General features: G+C 42.0%; 1 protein-coding gene across 4 annotated transcripts in view; it reads left to right on the forward strand.

Annotated features, from left to right (window-relative positions):
* Positions 1–24,786, forward strand: part of Rasgrp3 (RAS guanyl releasing protein 3) — a 99,101-nt gene that overhangs the window by 38,365 nt on the left and 35,950 nt on the right. For all 4 annotated transcript variants that reach the window (XM_041631306.1, XM_041631310.1, XM_041631309.1 and 1 more), the window contains exons 2-4: positions 17,836–17,961; positions 20,701–20,899; positions 23,227–23,329. In XM_041631306.1, the coding sequence (XP_041487240.1) occupies positions 20,830–20,899; positions 23,227–23,329 (173 nt within the window). In that variant the 5' untranslated portion in view covers positions 17,836–17,961; positions 20,701–20,829. The remainder of the gene's footprint in view (positions 1–17,835; positions 17,962–20,700; positions 20,900–23,226; positions 23,330–24,786) is intronic.

The following is a 24,786-nucleotide window of genomic DNA, read 5'->3' on the forward strand; positions in this document are numbered from 1 at the left end:
ACCTGGTTAATTGTGCATACATTTTAAAATATTGCAATAAGGACATTGCAAGACATGAATAAATGTTTATAAAGATGTGCTTCACCAAGTTCTGTGGTAGCCCAGGAACTAGAGATAACTCTGTCAGCTTTAGCTAGGGAAGGTTTGCTGGAGTTGGTGATATTTGAACTAAAGAAAAGCAAACACACAAACAGCAGTCAGTAGTTATTGTTGAGAAGTGAGGGGCATTTTGAAAACATCTACTCCAGGAATCTCACCTAATGTGGTGGAGCAGAATCCTAGGGTCTGTAACAGAGGGAAAGTGGAGAAGGGTTTGAAGACAGGTGCTCCCAGGTCAACAAGAGAAATGCTTGCTTTTCTGACCCATTGAGATATGCTCGAGAACTACTTAAAGTTTACAAAAGAACAAAACTTCAGTTTTCAGCAGAAGGATTAGAAGTTCAAGGTCAACTTGGGGAGCTTTGTGAAACTTCATCTTAAAAAGAAGACAAAAGCAATAACCCCCAACCCCAAGTTTCTATTGTGGGATATTTGAATATATACAAAAGTAAATGAAATGACCCTATGGATACCCATGTTTTTATCACATGGCCTTAAGATATTTTATTTTTTATTTTTTTATCTTTATCTATACTCTTCACTTGCCATCATTAATCTTTATTAGCTCAGTGGGTAAGGACACTTGCTGCCACCTCTGTTGACCTGAGTTCAATCCCTGGGACCCACATGATAGAAGGAGAGAACTGACTCCCACAAGTTGCCCTCTGATCTCCATATGCACACTGTGGTGCACACACATGCATGCATGTGTATGTATGTACATGTGCGCTGAACAAATACACACACACATATGTCCTGGCTGTCATGGAACTCATTATGTAGACCAGGCTGGCCTCAACTCACAGAGATCTGCCTGCCTCTGACTCCCGTGTGTTGGGTTTAAAGGCATGCACCACTGTGCCCGGCTTGAAAGAATTTAATAAAATTAAAAAAAAATATTAACAAAACATGGCAGACACACAGGAAACTGCATCTGTGGCTGTGTGAAAAAAAAAAGATCCCTCAAAGAGTGGCACAATGAAGAGGTGTGACCTTATTGGAGGAAGTGTGTCACTGTGGGCTGGGCTTTGAGGTCTCCTAGACCCAAGTTATATCCAGTGTCACAGTTCACTTCCTGCTGCCTGCAGATGGAGATGTAAAACCCTCAGCTCCTTCTCCAGCACCATGTCTGCCTGCATGCTGCCATGTCCCGCCATGATATCAAACCCCTGAACCTCTAAGCAAGTCACTGCAATGAACGTTTTCCTTTATAAGAGTCATTGTGGTCATGGTGTCTCTTCACAGCAATAGAAACCTAGCTCAGACACCACTAAAGTTCAAGGGAACAGAGGAACTATGTGGATATACTGAAAACTATGGCCTTGCATCAAAGTATGACGTCCAGTTGCAAAGTCTGATGGCTACTCTAAAAGGTGCCTGACTTTTTCACCCAACTCCAAAACACTAGGAGTTTTCAAGAGGTGAATTTAAATCAATGAAAGGACTCCCCTGACCTCCTCATCATATGATGAAAACGTTCAAACAAACAAAAGAAGAAGTTACAATGAAGTTAAACAGAAGACAGTTTTCTGCGTTTGTGGCTTAATACATCTGTCCATGCATCTGTTCCTCTCTCTTTCCCATTGGCCTTTTGTTTCCAAAATAAAATGCAGACAGCAATATGCTCTACTACCCGTCAATTCATCAGGCACATCACTAATAAGTGTATAATGTTCTGCAGGATCTGTGCTTTTTACATGAGAGGTTCGACTTATCTGCACATATTTTCTCCAGAGAAAAGTTGCTGATTCCAGAGAGAGCAAAGCAACTTGTATCTTATTCTTTCTGGATATCTATAAACCTTGATACTGGTGGAAAGCCTCTTGATCTTGAATAACTGCTCCAGTATTGAGAAGCCTTTAAGGCAGTGATTCTCAGCTTGTGGGTCGCGACCCCTTTGGGGGTTGAATGACCCTTTCACAGGTGTTGTGTATTAGTTATCCTGCATATCAGATATTTACATTAAGAGTCACAACAATAGCAAAACTACAGTTATGATGTGGCAACGAAATAATATTCTGGTTTGGGGATCACCACAACATGAGGAACTGTCTTAAAGGGTTGAAACATTAGGGTGGTTGAGAACCATGGCTTTAAGGCATTGTCAGATGTGGGCTTGGCAAAGCCACGTTCCTCTCAGTGAATATGAATTGAATTTGAATATGAAGCAACTGACACCCAGAGCTGTGTACCTGTTGCTTCAGAGTAAAAGAGATGGAGCCAGAGGAAACCAGCTCTGACAGCTTCACAGCGAGCATCACAGCACCTCTCCCAACTCCGTAGGTCAATAACGCAGGAAGGTAACTGCTTTGTAGGTGAAGAGGTGCCGAATGCATTCCCCACAGACTCCCTAGAGAGGGTACAAGGGGCCCAGCTGGGCAGGGGAAGGAGAGGAAGGGCTCCTATGCAAAAGAACTCTCATGTATAGAGAACAAATCGCTGTGTTCCTGTTCATCTTTTAATTCCCTCCTAAATGGGTTAAAGTTGTTTGCACTAGGTGGCAAAAACAAATAAAATATAATTGGAACTATTAGGACAACCAGAGACAAATTATTTCAGTTAGTAACAAATTTGAGCTTTAAAAAGCCTTTGAAATGTTCCTAATTATGGCAATTTTTGAAAGTTACCTCTTGTTGATTGATTCCAAAGTTAAAGGCAGGCAGAGGTGGTGAGGTGTAACTTAAACTTAGCCAGAGGGGGTATGTGTTGCATATGCACAGGCCTGGGTTTGATCCCTGGCCCTAGGAAACAAAAAACCAAACCAAACCAAAAAAAAAAAAAAGAACCCGGTTAAGATGATGTCCAAAGATACATTCCTCCAAATGCTTCCTGCTAATGAAAAAAATATGTAGACTTTATTTGAACCCTGGAAAAGTCAACGAAAGAGTTAGGCCTTTGCTCACACCAAAGCAGACACTCTGGTAACAGACAAATGTAGGTATCTAACGGACTTCAACTTTTATTCATTTATTATTTTTGTTTATTCATATGTGTTTTCATTTACATGCATGCCAAAGTACACTGAGGAGGAAGTCGTTTCTCTCCATCTGTCTTGTCGAGGCAGGCTCTGGTTTCTCATCCTACACTGTACTCCAGGCCAGCTGCGGTTACAATCATGGGCCACCACATCCAGCTTCTCCTCTGGGTTTCTGGGATCAAATTTGGGTCATCATAGGGAATTTTGCCTGCAGAGCCATCCCTCAATGATGGAATTTTTGCTTTCTGTTTTGAGGTTATGTCCGTTACAGCGGTGGTTCTTAATTGAGACTTTACCCATAGGGATATTTGCCAGTGTATGAAGATGTATACTACTGTCCTAGATGGAGGTAGGGTGTCTACTCAGCAGGGACCAGGGATGTGGCTGAACATCCTACAGTCCATAGGGCAATCGCCACAGGAAGAGTGATCCAGCCTCAGATGTCAACAGTCTCCAAAATACTTTAAATTCGATTTAAAGAGCACATTGAAGAAGCTCCACGGGGGAAAATGACCCCCCCCAAAAAAACCAAAACAACAAACAAACAAAAAAAACAAAAAACCCAACCCAAGATCATAATTGATAGATTAACCAATTAGAAAGTCAACCAAATTTTATTTACTTATAGTACAGAAATAAAGCGTTTAACTATTATATAGAGTAATGCTGTGCTTTTTAATATCCTTTGAAGAAAAACATTAAATGCATATAGTACTCCACTTGAGGTGGGGTGGACTGCCAGGTTTTTTTAGCCAGAGGGCTGTGCTGTACCAATGTCTGAACGCTCCTGCCTGTAAACCAGAAGAATATTGCCAGTCTTTGTTATTGTAAGCCTTCCTTGGGAGTGTACCAATCAGCTTTGGGCCTCTGAACACTTGAGACTATCATCTTACAAGCAAAATAGGTTACGTGAGCTCACAGATTTTGAGGTTTCAGATTATGACCCATTGGCACCAGTGCTGTGGACCTTTGGTGGCCAGTCATGGTGGAAGCATGGGACAGAACAAAACCTCTCACCTCATGGGCGAAAATTGAGAGGGTGGACCGTCCCATAACCTCCTCTTCCAAACATCCCTCTTACGTTTTTCATCATCTCAGCCCCATGCTAGGGAATAAGCTGTCACCACACAGGCCTTGTGGGGACATTCCAGATGCAAACCATAGCAAAAGGATACAACTGACTAGAGGTTTGTGAAGGAGCTAGAACTAACCCCGGTGTCTGTGCTAACTTGGAGGCTCTTCTCATTAGCCCTTGTGGGAGGAGCTGTTGGCTGAGGCCTGAGCCAAGGTCAAAGTGGCATCTGGCCAAGGTGCTGAAGGCTCCCAGGTGGGAATAAGGAACAACACCTCTAGACCTTGAGGAAGAAATAAATAGTTTCTTTTCTTCCAGACAGGGTTTCTCTGTGTAGTCCTGGCTGTCCTGGAAGTCTATAGACCAGGCTGGTCTTGAACTCATCTTCCTGCTTTGACTTCCCAGAGATGGGATTATAGGCTTGTGCTGTTGTGCCTGGTCATACTTTTTACTATTCACACTGAGGTTGCTTATGTGCTGTTGGGAAGAAGATATTGATGGAGGAAGGTCATTGGCTAATAAAGAAACTGCCTTGGCCCATCTGATAGGGTAGAATTTAGATAGGTAGAGTAAACAGAACAGAATGCTGGGAGGAAGAGGAAGTGAGCTCAGAAATCATGCAGCTCCTCTCAGGGCCAGATGCCATGAAGCAAGCCGCCAGGTCAGACATGCTGAATCTTTCCCGGTAAGCACACCTAGTGGTGCTACACAGAATATTAGAAATGGGTTAGATCAATATGTAAGAGCTAGCCAACAAGAGGCTGGAACTAATGGGCCAAGCAGTGTTTAAACGAATACAATTTGTGTGTTGTTATTTCTGGTGTAAAGCTAGCCGTGTGGGAGCCAGGCTGGACTAAAAGCAGGCCCGCAGCTCCCACAACAGGATACAATTTTAGCGGCTTAACTTTTCGTGGCTCTGAAAAGTCAACAACAAGACTTAGAAAGATGACTCCTACTTGTTCCTTTTCCTGGGTGAATCCATTTGTTTGAAGCTGTATACATGTACTAGAACAAACGGTCTTGTCACATTTCAGGAGAGGCCTTAAATTTTTATTTCAGGCCCCTTTGAGACCCTGGAGAAGAGTCTTGCCCTTGCCCTATGCCCGTGCACACAAATACAGGGGGCAGAATGCCATGCCTGAATGACTGTCAGTGGATAGCCATCTCTCCATATCTAAAGGACAAATAGACAGCTTCACAATAGAAAATCCACTTCCATAGCTAGGTGCTTTACTTCAAAATCAGCTTTCTTTGGCATTCAGTTTGTGTGTCTCGGAGACACTCTCACCCCACTGTGAATCTGGCTTTTGACGCTTATTACAGTGTGATATTTTTCTTTCGGCCACTATCTTCATTGCTGAAACATGGCTCAGTCATTATCACTTTGGCCACAGGGATCTTCTTTTGGGAGAAGGTGGCATACTTCATAACTAAGCAAAAAGTCCTCGTGAAAAGTGGAAATACACCTTGGGTCTCCCATTCCCAGAGTCTGTTTCTGAATTAGAGGTGTAGTTTACAGGGTCAACCCAAAATAGTATCAGAAAACTTGAATGAACAGGAAGATGAAACTGGGCGGTGGGGAATCCATCCTGCAGCTGCTCTGGCCAGTACACCAGCATTCTGTTCTTTTTGGTTTCTCTTCATAGAGTAAAACAAAATAAAACAAAAACAACAAATGAGGAACCCCAGTTCAGCTTCCCAGTCAACAATTACTTGTGATGTAGTGGAATAATAGTTGAAGATGTGTTACATTCGTTTATGCTGTGGAACATTTATTTAACGATGCAAAAGATGTATTGCAGTCTTTGGTACTGCATTTGTTTAACTCTGTGAAGCTGTGATTGGTCTAATAAAGACCTGAATGGACAATAACTAGGCAGGAGAAGAACAGGCAGGGCTGCCGAGCAGAGAGAACAAATAGAAGAAAAATAGAAAAAGGAAGAGCGAGAAAAGGAAAAGGAGAGAGGGCACCAGGATCCAGTTTCCCAGCCACCTAGCAAGCCTCGGAGTAAGAAGTAAAGAAAGGTATACAGAGTAGAGAAAGGTAAAAGGCCAGAGACAAAAGGTAGATGGGATAGTTTAAGTTAGAAAAGCTGGCTAGAAACAAGACAAGCTAAGGTCAGACATACATAAGAATAAGCCTCTGTGTGATTGTTTGGGAGCTGGGTGGCAGCTCCACCAAAGAGTAAATAATAATAATACCCCAACTATATTGTGACTTTATTTTATTCAAGTGTTTATAGAACAACACACAGGACATGATCCTGGAAAGCCCACAGTGGGAGCGCATGTGACTTCTGCAAGCCTGCATGGAGAAGTCAGATGTCCCTGGTTGTAGTTAACAAACCCAGAGTAACAGGAAAAAGAATCAGGACGGAGTGTAACACTACACTCTCTATAGTATACAGGACCGAAGAAATGTACCTCTAAGTGCAACGCAGTATGTTCTATTTAAAGATAGCTCAATTCAATGGAAGTTTGCATCTTTCTTCATCTTCCTAGAATATACCAAGGGAAATGTTAGAAGGCACTGATCCAAGTGATTCATTAGTGAATGCCATCGTACTGAGAACTTTTTTACAGTTTTGTGTGTGTGTGTGTATGTGTAAAGCATGGGTGTGTAGGTACAGATGGATGTGTTTGTGTAGATGTAGAGGCCAGAGGTTGGTGTTGGACATTTTCCTCTGCCACTCCATTTTATTTACTAAGGCCACTGAGTCAGGTCTAGGGACCCAGCTTGTAAATCTTGTCTCTCGTCTCTGTCTCACCGGCGCTGGGATTACAGGTGAGCTGCCGTGTGGGTGCTGGGGATCTGAACTCTAGTTCTCAGGCTTGTGTGCCTACCATTTTATCCATGGAGCTAGCTCTCCTGCCTGGGAATTTATTAGTAAAGAAAAACACAGAAATCAGAGGAAATTGCATACCTTGTAGTAATATAGATGTTTAAGGGTAATAGGGACGAAAATAAATAATACCTACTGCTAGGGGAGGCTGCTTGTTCATTTCCTGGCTGCTCAGACTCCCAAAATAATCACACAGAAACTATATTGTTGAAATCACTGCTTGGCCAATCACTTAAGCGTATTTCTTGCTAACTCTTATTTCTTAAATTAACCCATTTCTATTATTTTATATTTTATCATGAGGTTGGTGGCCTAACGGCAAGGTTCCAGCTGGCGGGGCTGCTGTCTTTCTCCTATGGTGGCTTCATGGCTTCTCCCTGACTCCACCTACTCTCTTTATATTTTTTCCAACCTGGCTATTTTCTGTTAAGCCGTTGGCTGAGAGCAGCTTCTTTATTCATTAACCAATAGAATCAACACATATACAGAGGGACTTCCCATAACCTTCTTAGCCTCATGATTCTCAACAGACTGCTTTGTGCCCTAGTGAGAGATGAAATCTATCTTGCAGTATGACCCTCCCCTTTAATTGAGCATGAAGAAAAGCTTGAGGAAGCACAGCAGCCGCCTTGTCTTCCCCTTATCTAATCTACAGGTAAGAGTGTTCTGGGGCCCTACAACTTGAAAGGTGCTGCTTAGCTTTTGAATCTGTGAGGGCCACCCAGTGAGCCCAAGGTGGGGCTGGCAGAGGAAATGTCAAGAGGGAGCAAGCAGGTATCCAGTTCTCTCCCTGCTTAGGAAAAAGACACTGCTTGTCCCTTCTGAATCTACCAAAGGAGGAAAGGCACATCATGGAATGATAAGTGACACTTGGTCTCAGTCTCAGGGGACAACAGAAGGTAGTGAGGATTTAGGACATCTGGGAGGCCCTTGCTGGTTGGCTCAATTAAATGCTGCCTTGTGGTTAGCAAATCTAGGATGTGCAGGTCTGATTTTCCTACAAGAATCAGAAAAACTAGATGTTAAAGTGGAAGTTGGGTTTGTACATTGCTTTTACCTATAGCTAAAAAATTTTTGAAAAACTTTAAATGCCAGCTGCAGCACCAACAAATATAGCCATGGGCTGTGTTGTTCCAAGAAGCCTCCATTCTGTAGAAGGAGGTAGACTTGAATAGTGCACACGATCTTCACTGTCGGGAAAGCTTGGAGACTTGCTGCTAATTATCGTCTGTAATTAGGTAGGTTCTCTCAGAAAAGGGGGAAATGTGCAAAGGCAACGGTGCGGGCAGTATTCATGACATCATCACAGGGTTTGTGTTCTTCTATTCGCTGCTTCACGCTAGGGACAGAGCTTGGGGTGGCTATGTGAAGCAGGGTTGTGTTTGGACCTGTAAGAACATCTGTGAGAGACATTGCTGGTGTCATCCACATGGCATTCTGACTGTTCTCTTACTGTCCACACACTCCTCAGTTCAAAATTTGGTGGAATGATTCAGACATGGTCCAAGTTACAGCAAAGGTACCGTAGCTTGGAACTGTCTAGATGACAGAAGAGATTTTCAAGATTTTTTTAAAAAAATGTAGGTGGTTGGGCTTTTGTTCACATTTTATTAAAGTAATAACAAATGCCAAACGTTAAATTTTAGGACAGAAACTATCATGATAGACATAACCCTGTTGGGCATTGTGGTCCATGTCTGTATTTGCCAGCACTCAACAGGGGATTGAGGCAGAAAGGTTTAAAAACAAAAAAGAAGAAGAAATCAACCATGACAACATATTTTTTTGCAACACATAAAACTGGGAAGTGTTGGGTCTCAAGTGTTTCTTGTTTTTCATATGTTGAGGCAGTTCTAGACAATTTTGTACTTTTCCTAGTCATTGAATGTTTTTATGGTGTGTGTGCTCACACGTGCATGTGTTGTGTGTGTGTATGTGTGCACGTGCGCATGTGCTTTTGTGTGTGCTCATGTACTTATGTGTGTGTGTGTTTGTGTGTGTGTGTGACCTCAGGCATGCTCATGCCATAGCACATATGCACAGCATAGGACAACCTCAGGTACAGTTTTTACCTCCCACCTTGTTTGAGATGCTTGTTTACCACTGTGCATGCAGGTTAGTTGGCCTATGGGGTACCCAGATCTTCCTGTCCCTGTCTCTTATCTCGCTGTGGGAACAGTGAGGGCATTTGTTGCCACCCCTGGCTTTATATGGGTTCTGGGGGTCCAAACTCAGGTCCTCACACTTGTATGACAAGCACTTCACTCACTGAGAAATCTCCCCATGCTATGTATTTTCTTTCTGGAACAATGAAAGAATGTAGCACCAAATAAATGAGATGTTTACACACTTTTATTTGTATTTTTCAGTTTTAATTATACAACTAAATGTAACTTATGTTACATTTAGTGGTGAGGAATTATCTTTTTACCTAAAATTCTGGTGAATACTGAATGTTTGTATGATTATTAAGAAGACAGTAAGATAAACAATAAGATCAATAAATACATGCTCTGTTTCTCTCTCCCTTCTTCCTTCTTCCCTTCCTTCCTTCCTTCCTTCCTCCCTCCCTCCCTTCTCTCTCTCTCTGTCTCTCTCTCTGTATGTCTCTCTCTCTCTCTCTTTCTTTTCCTTTTTTTCTTTGAAACAGGGTCTCTCAATATAGCCCTGGCTGTCTTGGAACTCTCTGTGTAGACCAGGCTGGCCTTGAACTCACAAATCCACCTGCTTCTACCTCCAGAGCACTGGGATTAAAGGTGTGTGCTACTAGACCTGGGGTACAAATCAGAAGCAAATATGGAAAAGAAGCTGCTAGGCGTTTTGGTGAGATATAACTGGCAAGGGTCAGATATTGTGGGAACTGGAACACTTGTAAAATCCCCACAGGTTACCGCAGAAGCTGTTGTGCTCTGGTTCTAAATTTACAATCAACTTGGTTTCAGTTACTATTTCAAGTCTTCAACATCCTATTGTGACTAGCAGGTCCATTCACAAGACTTTTAGCGAAGATACTTCCCTGTGGCTTGGTTTCAGGGATGTTAGGAACTGGCAAGCGTTATTCCTGGAATCTCATAGCGAACTTTGATCTAGAAAGACGGAGATAGAGGGAAGTAGACACAGTTTCTCACGAAGTAATAGAGTAGGAGACCGGGAAATGGGCAGAATAAGACTGCTGCGTTGGGCCATAAAAGAGGAATTAATGAATGGAAATTCCCTCAAATGTGAGCCCATTAGGATGCCTGGCAATATCATTCTCTGTGTCCTGGGCCATGCCACTGGAGACTGACACCTGCTTATTACTCCTCTATATTGGAGCCAAAATAGCAATGCACCTTTTCAGCAATTCTCCACCCTCCGAGACCTTCCAGACAAGACTTTGGCACCCCGTGAACTGGTTTCCTCTATTCGGTGTGTGATTTATATCACCGCCTGGATCTGTCTCCCTGGGAGTTTCTAAAGAACGGGGCTGCACTTTTAGAGACCCTCTATGCAGAAGTGTGTGTGGATCTCTCTCTCTCTCTCTAACAACACTTTTTTTTTTTTTTTTTTTTTTTGCTCTTCCAACATGACTTTTAAACTTAGGGTTTGTTTCTGCTTCTTCCCATTTCTTGGTCTCCTCTAACTGTTACTTCATGAAAAGCTATCTTCTGTTCCTTCTATCCTTTTCCTCCATCTCTATAGGTTAGATGTCACCATCAGATTCCTGACTCTCGGAAGTGTGTAACTTTGGAAGCTAGCCATAACCAACCTACACTACCAACTTCTAAACTAGTAGTTTTTAACCTGTGGGTCATGACTCCTCTGGGGTTGCACACCAAATGACCCTGCATAACTGATATTTACACAATTTACGATTCACAACAGTAGCAAAATTACAGGTATGAGGTAGCAATGGAGTAATTTTATGGCTGGGGGTCAGCACAACATGGGGAACTCTGTTAAAGGGTTGCAACTTTAGGAAGGTTGAGAACCAAACTCTAAATGCTTGAGAAATCCCAGAGTTCTTTGCAGTATGTTGACAGACACTGGGCTCCTAGCTCCCATATGTAAATATGTTGTTAATCCAGACATAATATTGTCTTAATGGAAGGAAACTGTATTTTAAATTCCAGAAGTCTACTTTGCAAATTCTGTTGGGAAGATTTCATAAGTCCAGGACTTCTTAATTTTAAAATCGCGTTGTGGTTCGCGCTCTCCAACTTTCCACACGGGAATTCTTTTGTTCCAGTGAGGAAGACGGAGTGACTTCTTTCCTGTTGGACACTGTCAGTGAACCTTAGGGAAACTAAGTGGGACCTGCGGTACCATAGAATGTTCTAGTAACTTATGCTTTATTTTCAGTAGGCATGAGCTATGACTTCAGGAGCCAGGAAGTTGATGTCTTAGCTGTGGGGATGAACCATGTCACAGCCTCTTGACTTGTTTTCCTTCCTTTTAGAAAAAAAAGAAGAAATATTTGTGATAGGATAGATACCTGAAATAAAAAGAGAACAGCAGTGTCACTAAGAGGAACCCTCCAGCTGGATGCTTCAAGCTGTCCAAATGTAACTAAAAGCTAAAGGAAGAATTTAAAAGACTCTTTTTTTTTTTTTAGTTCTTATGTTTGGCTTTTAGTCAGTTCCAATAAAAAGTCTAGCTCCAAATCCCCGATTCAGAAGCAATTTAAACCGAGATTTTACCGTCTCATAAAAGAGTACTATAAACACGCAGGTTTCTAAATAGGAACAAGTGTTTTCACTTACGTGTTAGCACAGGACAGCTTCAGCTGGAGAAGGAAAATAATCCTCATTACCGGTTCTGGTGGATTTATTATCTGTGCACATGAAACTGGTATCAAAAAGTTGAAGAAAGTTTATCTTTTAAAACTTATCACTGACAATGATAAAATTGCCGAGGTCATAAAATTAGTAATGACAATAAAGCGCTCTATGTCCCCTTGTGTTATTCTTTTTAAATTTAGTTTTATGTTATGCATGTGTGTGTTGTACCTGCATGTGTGTCTGTGCACCACATGCATGCCTGGTACCCGTAGAGATCAAAGAGAGGACATCAGATGACCTGGACCTGGAGCTTGCAGTGAATTGCCCTATAGGTGGGTGCTGATAATTGAGTACGAGGCCTCTGAAAGAGCAGCCAGTGCTCTTAACTAAGCACTGAGTCACCTCTCCGGTCCCTGCTCTGTCTTGACTGTTAGGTTAGTATATAATGTGATGCGTCTCATTGTGGTATCTTCACACATATGTGTCACTAGACTCTGCATTTGCTCCCGTGTCCCCTCCCCAACGGGGCTGAGTTCCTCCCTTCCCCAGCTACTTTCTCATCACGTGTTTTTTTTACACACCTTCCATCACTCATTCCATTTTCCATTCTCTCCTCTCTCATGTTCATCTTCCTAATTTTATGGCCTACGACCCCTATGTTTTTTTTTAATGGTTTCATTTACTTATGCAGTTTTGTTATATTTGAGATTGGAATCTAGCTACATCATGCAGTTTAATCTCAATCTTCTGGACTTAAGCCAGTCTCCCAGATAGCATCACCACTCCTGGCTTGATTTGGGAATTTTTCAAAAATTCACAACTGAGTTCGTTATGGTGGAATATGCCTAGAATCCCAGAACTGGGATTTTGGAAGGAGGAGACTCATGAGTTCCAGGATAGCCTGGACTACACAGCAAGCTCAAAACCAGCGTGTACATACTGCAACCCTGTCTAAGCAAGCAAACAAACAAACCAAAAGATGAGTAATTTCACTAAATCCAAGGCCTGGGTGACAGATGTGGCCTAGTGGTAGAGCAGTTGTCCAGAATGTATGAGTGGGGTCAGGGAAAGGGGAGGGGTGGGGCAAGGAATCAGCTCAGAATCCCTCTCATGAGGGTTCGCTGTATTTTGATAACAATAAGATTTTAGCTGCATGTTTATTTACTACTGGAGTGCTGGGGAAGGGCAGGGCCGCTAGAGTGGGTTTTTTGTGGGGTGAAGGTGGGAGATAAGAAGCTCAGACAGTGACTGGTATGGAAAACACTAAAAGTGACCCTTTCTCTGTGTCCTCCTCCGCCGCCACCATCCTCACCATCGTTGCCATTATTATCATCATTGAATTTACTCTGATGGAAGTGGAACAATTTTCAGAGGAAGGCAGGCCTGTAGCTGTTCCAGGCGACTTCATACCGGATCCTTCTAGGGTGTTAGGACCACCAACAGGGTTACTGTGAGGACAAGACTGGCACCTTGAGAAGAAAATATTGATTATTATTATTATTATTATTATTATTATTATTATTAGAAAATAACTATTTTGTCCAAAGTCACAAATGTTAATTTCTGGGCTCAAACATTTCCTAGCTGCTCTCTCATTTTGGAAAGTTATTTTTAGTTAGAATATGGGGTTAGCATAGTAAGTCCTAAGCCTTTGGTGTGGATGAATGCATCTGTATGCCCCTACCCACGGGTGTCTACAGCGTGTGTAACATGTGTGTATGGCTTTACTTCACATTTAGCTCCTTCCAAATGCCAGGAAAACACCTCTGAGTTGGACTTTGGAGTTTCATAGTTTATTACTAGAGTGTCCCCTGGACTTCCGTATTCAACTTGCGTCAGCTAGCGCTAAGTGCACTAATTTGACTGGTAGCATTAAATGCCAGCAACTAAGGAGAAAACACACAGCTGAACTTTGCTATTTTCTTGTTACCCCCACCGCTTCCCCAAATGCAACGAGGTCTTGTGAGTGAGATGAACTCTGAGCTGCTCCTGTTTGGTACTTGGTACCAGTGTTCCCCTGGGTTGCCAAGGCTCTGTAACAATGAAGCTTATTCATCTATAGACAATATAGCCAGTGATAGATGCTTAAGAGTCAGCACAGGGAGTCGTGAGCATGTGTTCTCGACAGTGCCTAGAAATGGATTTAATCAGATCATGGGCAGGAGGATAAATTTTGGAGTCAGACTTGGGATTTTAGGAATTTGCTATTGGACAATCAATTCAACCTCTTTAGGCCTCTATATTGCTATTTATGCCATAAAGCTAACAATACTTACTTAGCCTTTTGAATTTTATTAGACTAGCTATCAGATACTCTCCCAGAATGTTACATTCATGCTGTATTTCTAGCAATAAGTGCTATTTTTACATGCTATTATTGCTTTATTTTTTAATTCAGGACAAAATATCCTACTAATTTTAGTTAATATCCTATTAATTTAGTAAACTCTTTTAGAAGGAAATGATGAGTGAACAGGTAGCATATAACTTAAGACCTGGGAAAATCTTATTAAATAAGCCTGTCAGGAACAGAATGTAGTTTCAGAGTTGAAGAATACACTATTTTCATTGTGCGATGACCTTTGGACTCATCCTCAGCCATGTAAAATGTGGGGATTTTGCTCTTTATGTTATCCTTTATGGCCTATGGACAATGATTTACCCTTGCTCTAAACACAGGGCCCATCCTCCATGATCCAGCTACTCCAGCAGGTCTGTGACACAAACAGCTTTGACAGTAATGAGAACAAAATTGATGGAGCATGCTGGGAAAGCAACTGGTCAGAGGAAGCAGGGTAGAGAGAGGAATCCAAAGAACCGAGTGAGGGATGAGCTTGGAAAAGCTGGGACAGAAAGCTGAAGCAACAAGACCAAAGTTGAAACAATAAAAACAAAAACTAACTATGAAGTGGGAACTAGCAAGAGAATAGCAGTGCCACTTTGTAGTTGTGTCTGTTTGTTTATTCAATCTTTTTAAAGACAGCAGGTAATGAAGGTACCAGAGGGTAAATGGTTATCCAGAGAGGTGGGATGCCTGGTTGGGAGGGTGGTGATCATGGTGGGTGATTGGTTGTAGCTGCCAGATGAAATAACCTGAACCAACTCAGTGGGTAAGAGAGAAGTGATTTCTCTGTTATTGGGTGGTTGTATTTCCCCACCTTTGTTGCTGTTGTTGTTGAGACAGTATTTTATTTGTCCCAGGCTTGCCTTGAACTTATTATTTAAGAAGATGATCATGAACTCATGATCCTTCTACCTCCACTTCCAAAGTGCTGGCAATACTGGCATGTGTCACCATGCTCTGTGGTTCTCAACTTTCCTAATGTTGAAACCCTTTAATACAGCTCCTCGGGTTCTGGTGAGCCCTACTTCATAATTGTAAATTGGTTACTATTATGAATTGTAATGTAAATATCTGTGGGTTTTGATGGTCTTAGGCAAGCCCCGTCAAAAGGTCATTTGATCCCCCTAGGAGTCATGACCTAGAGGTTGAAAACCACTGGTTTACAGTGCTAAGGATCAGACCCAGAACTTTGTGTGCATGCTTGACAGATACTGTAGCCGCTAAGAGATAGCTGCAGCCCCCAGTCATCATCTTTGCTATATGCTTCTTCAGTCTCTTCTCCGTACCATAGCTGTAAGAAATTTTATGATTCCAGAATGATCCCACTTCTCTGCTATTCACTGCTAGGACCATAGTTTCCCCTTGTCCTTTGTCCTGTACTCCTTTGTAGCTTATGCTGCTCCTCATGACTTAACTACTTCTATCTCTAGTCCTGTCCCTTGCCACAGCCGACTCCCAGTTGTCCCAAACATCTTTCACATCCTCCCCATTGCTGTCTTCTTGCCCACTTTTTGCCTAGCTAAAACTCTCTCAGGTCCTAGACTCAGTAAGCAACCCTTCCCAACACACTCTGTGCTGTGCTTCAGAGGTTATTTTACTGTTACCGCTTCTCTAGTTCTTTGTTACAGCATAGAAGCAAGAATTGTATGTCTCTGGGTCATCTCCTCCATCCCCTGTCCTTCAGCAGCCACACTAGTACCTTGCTTAGCATCTCATATTGAATACATCCCTAGTATTTGTCATATAAATCACCTGGCAGAGCCTTAGCATTATTTCTTTTACAGAATTCAAGATTAAAGCTTTTTAATAATACTACCTGTTTTGCTATAGAATCTAGGTACTTACAAAAAATTATCTCTATATGAAGATCAGATATATGTAAAATTAAAAAAAAAGTGTGTTTTGTTGGGCAAGGTTGCACTCAGCAGATAGAGGCAGGCAGATCTCAAAAGGTTTGTGGCCAGTCTGGCCTACATGGTTAGTTCCAGGACAGTCAGGGATACATAGTGAGGTCCTGTTCTCTTCCCCCAAAATAATTGCATTGAGAAACAAACAAACAAACCATGTTCATATATGTATAACGATATTGTGTACTATGAGAAGAGAGGGTCTTTAAGAGATTTTGTTGAATCTTTTCTGGAAAGAGAAAATGCTGTAGACAAGACCATCTTTGGGAATTCTAATAAGGCTAGCATCATTTCAAACTGCTCCTTATTAGATATGGCATTTCACCTTATAAATCCTGCTTTCCTGGAGTTAGGAGAAGCCCTTGGTGAGGTGTTGGTATGGGATCACTGTGGGGTTGGTATGTCCCCAGGCATCTCTAGGAATTTAAAAAAAAAATTAAATATTAAAAAAAACTGAAAAAAATAAGAAGCTGGGCGATGGTGGTGCACGCCTTTAATCCCAGCACTCGGGAGGCAGAGGCAGGTGGATCTCTGTGAGTTCGAGACCAGCCTGGTCTACAAAGCTAGTTCCAGGACAGGCTCCAAAGCCACAGAGAAACCCTGTCTCGAAAAACCAAAAAAAAAAAAAAAAAAACTGAAAATAATTTAAACTATCAACACTATAGTAAGTTCTAAACTACCAGGAGACTCAAGAACTCAAGCTACAATAACACTGACATTCCTTTTGAGACAATCCCACGTGATTTAGGGTTGGAGTGGCATTAACCACAGCAAAGTGCTTCAGAATTTGTTAACATTCTGGGTCGATTCTTGGAAACTCTAAATGAGTAATTCATGGAGATAAGTATATAACCAAAATAAGATTTTACATTAGGTGCATAAAACTAAAACAACAACAACAACAAAAAACAAACTGTAATGGTAAAATGGTGCTATTCCTTGAGGGGCAGCAGTGGGCAGTGGGCCATGAGACCACTGCAGGCCATGAAGGCAACGGGGTCTCAGGCAGGGAGCTGCATGGAGGGTGAGAGACCTGGGCAGGGCAGCCAGTCCCATGAGGAGCTGCAGTCCCCGCAGGTGAGAGACAGATGGATAGGCACACCATGCAGAATGAGGTTGGATATTTATTTAGTGGGTTAAGGAAGAGAAAGAGGGGAAGGGGAGAAGGAGGAAGAGCAGAGAGAGGCAGAGAGAGAGAGAGAGAGAGAGAGAGAGAGAGAGAGAGAGAGAGAGAACCAGATGGGTCAGGGAAAAGGAACCACAGCAGCAGCTACCTCTTCAGGGGAGAGACAGAAAAGGAAGGGGCTCAGACTGGAAGCAGAAGGAAGACCTGCCTGCCTTGGCAATGGATGGGGGAGGGAGTGGGCAGGGCTTGTCTCTTAAAGGGATATGACAGACCATTATACAAACAAACAAACAAACAAACAAAACACATATGAGTTTTGTTAATTCTATTTATTATTATTCTGGGATGGGGTGGTCCACATGCTATGGCATGTGTGTGGAAGTCAATTTTGTGGAGCCATTTCCCTCCTCAATTTTACCTGGATCTAGAGGGTTGAACTTGGGTCTTCTAGTTTTTGTAGAAAACACTACCATCTGGGCCATTTCGCAGGTGCCTAAAAAGTAGAATTTTAAAACTGCCAATTGGTTAAAAATAATCATGCCACCAAATTTTGAATAAGTTTCCCTTTTATTTGATCTTAAGGTTGAAGTTCACACCAAATCTCAATCATCACATAGACCTCTGGGAATGACTTTGCGATGCTAAGGGTCTTTAGGGTTTTTACTTACTAACTGGGTTCTATTCTGACGTTTTGCTTTCTTTTTCAGGGTTTCCAGAGCACTTATAATTTGAGCTGAATGGACCAGTTCTTCAGTCTTGATGCCCTTTCCGGGGATGACAACTGCCCTTGACATCTTTTCAGACCTGGAACTTTCTCTGTATGAAAATAGATTGTGAGTGCTTTTTAAAACAAATCCATTAAGATTACATAAGAAGCGACTCTAAATATACCCAGCAGAACAAAGGAAGCACACCCTGACATTAGTGAGAGCTATATGCTTGCATGATGAGATAATAGGTAATGTCTTTCCTTACCATTCATTTTAAGACACAAAGGCTATTGTTTTTGCATGGTGGAATCTTTGTTTTTAAAAACGCATTTGTAGACACAATAAAGCCCACGTGAGTGAAATGTGAGCAGGTAACTGTGCAGGAGACAAGGATAAGTGAAGAGACAGACAGGTCTAATGATTGCAGAAACAGATTGTAACCCAATAGGCCAGTGCACTTGGCCCATTACAAACCAGATTCTTCACTGCTCACAAATACAGCTCCAAATACAGTGACAGGTCTTTAGTATAGGGTTCTTTCTAACCACTTATGGGGAACTCAGCACTTCCAAGACAACTCAAGAATCATTTTGGGGTTTGGCCTGAAAAACCACTTACAGCCACAAACTGCTATTTCCAGCTAATTGTTCAGTCTCAACTTTTAAATACACTAATGGAGCTTTCATTAGAGAATAACCAGGGAAGTGCTGCCCAGAAGGTTCTAAAAGAGGTATGAAATTCTTATTATGACTATGGATGGGCCCTGTTAAATATAAAAGGCTTACAGGAATTTTTTAAGTTAATTTAAATTAGTGAATCAAACTGAAAAAGAAAAAAAAAACCTTTCAAGTATTTAAGGGATCTCTCTCACAAATTTGCACATATTCGGACAACCTTTGGGCAGTCTTTTTACTCTGTTTATTCATAAAAACACTCATTCACAAAATTAAATATGTTTTGAAAAATTTTCTATGGAGAGTTATGATCTTAGGCATTTGAAGAAAGATGAACCCAGGAAGAGAATTAAGACATGCTGAGCCTGAGGTGGCATGGAGAGAGAGGTGGTTTTGGGGAAGGTAGATGGTCAGGAAATGTTTGCTGATTAGATGGTTTTGTTATGAGATGTGGAAGACTTGCCTCTGCAGGATTGTGTGAGTTCTCATGAAGCCATTCTTTTTCTCCTCCAGAAAGGACCCCAGTCACAAAGACATGGCTGTATAGAATGAATTGACAAGAAATTTTCTTTTCTCTCATCTGGAATTAGAAGAAGCCCATAGGCTCAATATACGCCCAGTGTATAGATTCACCCCAATGCTGTCCTTTGCCGACCTCACTGAATGAATACAGCCATGTCTGTGGACATTAGCCATTGTTCCCCCTGCCTTCTGCAGCCGACTGTAAGCCTGCAGAAGGCAAAGACAGAATGATTCCTTCCTTCACCTGGGTAGCTTTTGTTTCTAATGCATTGCCTGATGCTCATTGACTGACAGCCAAGTAAACAACACTGGAGAGGGAAATAAGCCTTGACTCAAAGTGCTCTCCAGAAGAGTCTCTAATGGCTTTATTTATATACCCCACTATTCAAAGTGGATACTGCTTTACAGCATGGTGGCCTCTGTGCTTCTCCATTTCCTATGATGATCTGGCATCAGAGGCCAGCTCTACGAAATAAGACGGTACTGTCTCCCTAACAGGGACACTTTCTGAAAATGACTCAGATTCTGTCATCTCCAGTTGCCCCATGGCTTTCTCTTACATCTTTGAGTAATAATTATGGTGGCATGATCTTTCTGAGATGCTCTGGAAGAGTAATGCCCTTAATACTAGATTAGGGGACAGTGCGGCGACAGCTCACAGAATTCATATCTGGGAGAATCAGATGAGGGAAAGGGACGCCAGAGTTTTGTTTTAATATGGGGTTCTTGCTTTTAGGCCTGAAAGATGGGATAGCTCGGATCAAACTGTTGAGTCTCTGTGAAGTTTATCTCTATGTAGAGAATAATAATTGCTGCCTCGCAGCATCCATTATAAAGACCTCATCAACAGAGTTGGGGAATAGCACTGAAGCTTCTAGTGTTGTTTTGAATGAGAATGGCCCCATAGACTCATACATTGGTTGAACTGTTTGGGAATGATTAGGAGTTGTGGCCTTTCAGGAAGAGGTGTGGCACTGGGGGTGGGATTTGAGATTTGTAGCTAGCTCTTTCTCTGCCTTGGGATTGTACATCAGGCTGTAGTCTTGCTACTGTTCAGGAGCACCCCTGCCTGTCGCCATGTTCCTCATCATAGTCGTCATAGACTCTAACCCTCTGGAACCATGAGCCCCTTAGGTATTTTCTTTTATAAGTTGCTCAGGTCATGGTGCCTCTTAACAGTAATAACGATGTGCTAAGACAAGTCCTGGTAGTAATAATGTTGCTGTTAGCAAGTTTAGGAAAAGTTCAGACTTTTTTCTTATAGTTGCGGAACATTTACATGATCAGCGAGGGTGATGTTAACAACTACATTTGTATTCCAAAGTGTATGTCCCTAAATACATCTGCAGTGCCATTAAACTGAGTAAAGTGTGTGGCATTCCTGAACGCCTTGTTATGTAAGAATAGGAAGAAAGTGCAAGCTATCATTTTAAAAATTGTTCAGCTGCAGAAAGGCATGGTGTTTAAGATAGAGCACCTCTGGGCTCTCACATCCCAGTGCACGCTAAGGGACGTTCTAGCCAGCTGTTTTATCTTATGGCAATTGAGATCATCTGCCTATCTGTACAGTCAATGGCAGTTGGGCAGGCTTAGGAAAGCTAGGAAAGCCGTCCTTGGATGTGGTCTAAATCTAGTCTGCAACAATCTTTCCTTCTTCTTTGTTTAGAGTTTTCTCGCAGGATAATTAGGAACAGAGGCTCCCATAGGGTGAGGGAACCACTGGCTGCTACAACGATGGAGATGATCTGTCTACTGCTGGAAATGTCTCCAGACTTTTGACAACGGCTAAACAACCATGGGGTCCAGCGGCCTCGGGAAAGCAGCGACGCTAGATGAACTGCTCAGCACGTGCATTGAGATGTTCGGTACGACCCCTGCCTCCTTGGTCCCTTTGTATATCTTGACGCTGTCGCTTGCTTCAGCTCACATGCAGGTTCTTTCTGGAATAGGTTTCAGTCTCTAGACCTTGGTGTTGGAGGGTGGACCCGTTCTGTCTCTCCAGTTTCACTGGCTTCTGTATTTATTTTCCTTCACCGGGCCACGGCTCATACTCCAGACAAACTATCTACTTACTTCTGGGATATTCCCTGTATAATTTTCTACTTCCATGTTTTTCTCCTTTCATTAGAATTCTCTTTGAGGCCGTTAGTTGTCCTTCTAAATAGTCATAATTCCTACTAACCTATCAGAAATGGTGCTAACTTCTACCATCGCACTTCTCAGTGTATATTCTCATGGATGTGGGACATGCTACAATTATGATTGCTTTGTTCTGACTTGTATTTCTCTGTGTGTGTATGTATTGCGCAATCCACTATAATCTTCATTTATATATATCTCATATATATCTATGCACCTTTGTAATGGCATTTTGCTTATATTTTAATAAATAAAACTTGCCTGAGGATCAGAAAAGTAGGACCGTCACACTGGCCAGCCTTACAGACCAGGCAGGAATGATACACACCTTTAATCCCAGTAGCCACTCTAGCTTGCCATAGAAACGAGGCGGTGGTGGTGCAAGCCTTTAATCCCAGGACTAGAGAGGATTATAAAAATGGGAGGAGAGCTGGGCGGTGGTGGCGCACGCCTTTAATCCCAGCACTCGGAAGGCAGAGGCAGGCGGATCTCTGTGAGTTCGAGGCCAGCCTGGTCTACAAGAGCTAGTTCTAGGACAGGAACCAAAAGCTACGGAGAAACCCTGTCTCGAAAATCAAAAAAAAAAAAAAAAAAAAAAAAAAAAAAAGGAGGAGATAGCTCTCGTTCTTAGTCTCATTCTGAGATTCCTGGAGGCAGGATCGCCATTTTCATACTGATGTCAAGTTAAGAGGCAGTGGTTGCTCATCAGCCTTCATTGTCCGCCATGTTCAGAGAGTCCGGTTTTATCCCATGCTTATTCAGGACAATGAAGGCTGATGAGAAGCCAAGGACAATGGCACTGGGTTTTGATCCTACTGCATGTGCTGGCTTTGTGGGAGCCTAGCCTGTTTGGACGCTCACCTTCCTGGACCTGGATGGAAGGGGGAGGTCCTTGGACTTCTCACTGGGCAGGGAATCCGGACTGCTCTTCAGACTCCGGAGGGAAGGGGAATGGAGTGGGGGGAGGGGGAGAGGAGTGGGGAGAGGGAGAATGGAGTGGGGAAAGGGGGAGAGGAGTGGGAGGAAGGGGAGAGGAGTGGGGGAGGGGGAGAGGAGTGGGGGAAGGGGAAAGAAATGGGAGGCGGGGAGGAGGTGGAAATTTTTTCAACAAAAAATATTAAAAAATAAATATAAATAAATAAATTAATTAATTAAAAAAAGAGGCAGTGGTTGGCTATTTTGCTTTTCTGGTCTTCAGGTTGAACCCAATGTCAGTCTCTGAGTTGTTATTAATTGTGCTTCACACATTTGTTTTGCTGTTTGTGTATCTATTTTATCATTGAGCATTGGAGTCACTCAAGAGAACTTTGTTTACCCATTTAATTTCTTTAATTGATAGAAAATCAGAAGTAAGCCAGAGTAGGGCCATTAGATAAAATATAGAATGACTGTGGCCAGCAAGTCCCTTGGTCTGAGTTTGATCCCCAGAGCTCACATGGCAGAAGGAGAGAAGTAATTCCTGACAGTTGTCCTCTCTCTTCCACACATGAAGCATCCCTACCCAAATAAATAAATGCGATATGATCACTTACATTTGAATTTCAGACAATCAACTTGTTTTTGTATGTCTCAGATATGCCGAGGCCATACCTGTTCTAACAACTTAATCACTATTCATTTCCAATTCAAACTTACTTGGGTGTCCTGAATTTATTTTTGCTAAATTTGTTAGTGGCAAAGCAAAAGAATGGTGACACCATCTACATTAGTTTGCAAGGAAATACCAGCAGAAGTTGGGGCTAAAAAAGATAATTGGGCTTGGGGCTGGAGAGACGGCTGAGAGATGACTTGGAGGTTAAGAGAGCATGCTGTTCTTCAAGATGATGGAGTTCAGTTCCCAGAAGCCATGTCTGATGGCCCACAACTGTATGTTAATCCCATTGCTGTCTCTGGCTTCATGTGGACACACCTACACATATATACATAATTAAAAATAAATCTTACAAAATATAATGGGGCTTATGAGTTGTTGACACTGTATTTTCTTAAGTGATATTAAAGGAAGAAGAGATTAACCCTGCCATCTCTTCACCTCTTATTTTCCTTTCCACAGATGACAATGGAGAATTGAATGAGAGCTGTTTGCCAAGAATAGTTCTGCTGATGCACCGATGGTATCTATCTTCTACCGAACTGGCAGAAAAACTCCTCTGCATATATCTTTTCAACTGCTGTGTAATGTTTATAGTCATAAATCAAGTTCTGTATTTAAATAGTCTATCTAAAGCCAGTAAATTAAGATGAACAAATAAATGGTCTTATTTAGTCAGTCATCCAGATGTTTTGAGACTATATAGATGTTAGATGAGACACCAGGATGATGGATCGAATAGTTGACTAAATATTTGGTGTTGGGGCTGAACCTGGAGATGTCAGAAAGATGTGAAGTGGAACAGGAGTTGTAGCTGAAGGCTCCGAACTCATCCTAAACATTTAGACTGTTAGTGTAACGAAAGATTATTTAACACTGATTCAATATTTTCCTTCTGTGAGGACAACAAAACCTAGCTTAGTTTTCATATTTTCCCCTTGCTGGTAAGACACAGTGAATGTTCTAGAAGGGAGACCCTGTGATTTGTTGATTAATGCTAATTTTTGGTTTTATTGACAAAAAACAAACAAAAAAAAATCTGTACAAGGCTGAAAATAAAATTCCTCATAGCTGAAAACCTACTTTGTAATGTAAGCAGCTGCTTACTGGTTTTGTGTGTAATATGGTCCTAAAAAGTAATTAAAAGATGCATGTATGATAATGCAAGTAGTCTCAGAGTTTGAGGAAGTTGATTTCCTAAGGTCTGTGTTTGTGTATAATCTCCAAGTGTGTTTTTACATCTCTACCTTATATTAACAAGAAGCCCCTGTATGGGTTTACTTATAGGAAGGAAGAGACTGAGACTTAGAAAGTCTGCCCAAACATTGTTGTTGCCTGACAAGCCTTCCTGAGCCAAGAAGGAACTGAGCCTGTCCACTTCATACTTCTTCCTTTCATCTTCCCACAAGCTCAAGGGATAGGAGGATGTCAGCGAAGTTAAGAGGATATTCACCCTGAATGCAGCAGGCTTAGAAAGGAGCGAGATTCTGTGTCCATTGTCCCACCCCTGACAGATAGAGTGTAGGGAAGGATGGGGGAGTGGACCACACGATCCATACACTGCTCCTAGAGCTCATCCGCAAGCAGCATTCTTACCCTTAGTGTGTTTGTCAATGCATGAAACACAAATTAAGAGGGATATTTGAGCCTGTTAGAGCATGTGGGAAATTTCAGATGGTATGAACGTTGAAGACTGACGTTTTCCTCCTTGGATTCTTTACCTCCTCCATGCCTACTGTGTCTGGTTACAGTAGGGGTATTTGTTCTGGGAGAACCAGTTGATAGACTTAGGAACAAATAACACAACCTTAGTGTCAACGTACCTGAGCGTGATGTTTTCAAATACCTATGAGGTCTGAGTACTTGTTATATAAAATACCAATCCTAAATTCGAAATCTTTCTAGCTAAAATGGTGCCTCTGCATACTCTTAATTGGGAATTATGTATACTTTGCAGTATGCTTATAACCCCAGTTTGTGGTTGTTGGTTGATAAGTACTCAGGAGGGTGTAACTAATTTGT

This window comes from Microtus oregoni, unplaced genomic scaffold (assembly GCF_018167655.1).
Source record: "Microtus oregoni isolate MIOR12 unplaced genomic scaffold, Mior012 000036F_ref0000092, whole genome shotgun sequence".
NCBI classification, from domain to species: domain Eukaryota; kingdom Metazoa; phylum Chordata; class Mammalia; order Rodentia; family Cricetidae; genus Microtus; species Microtus oregoni.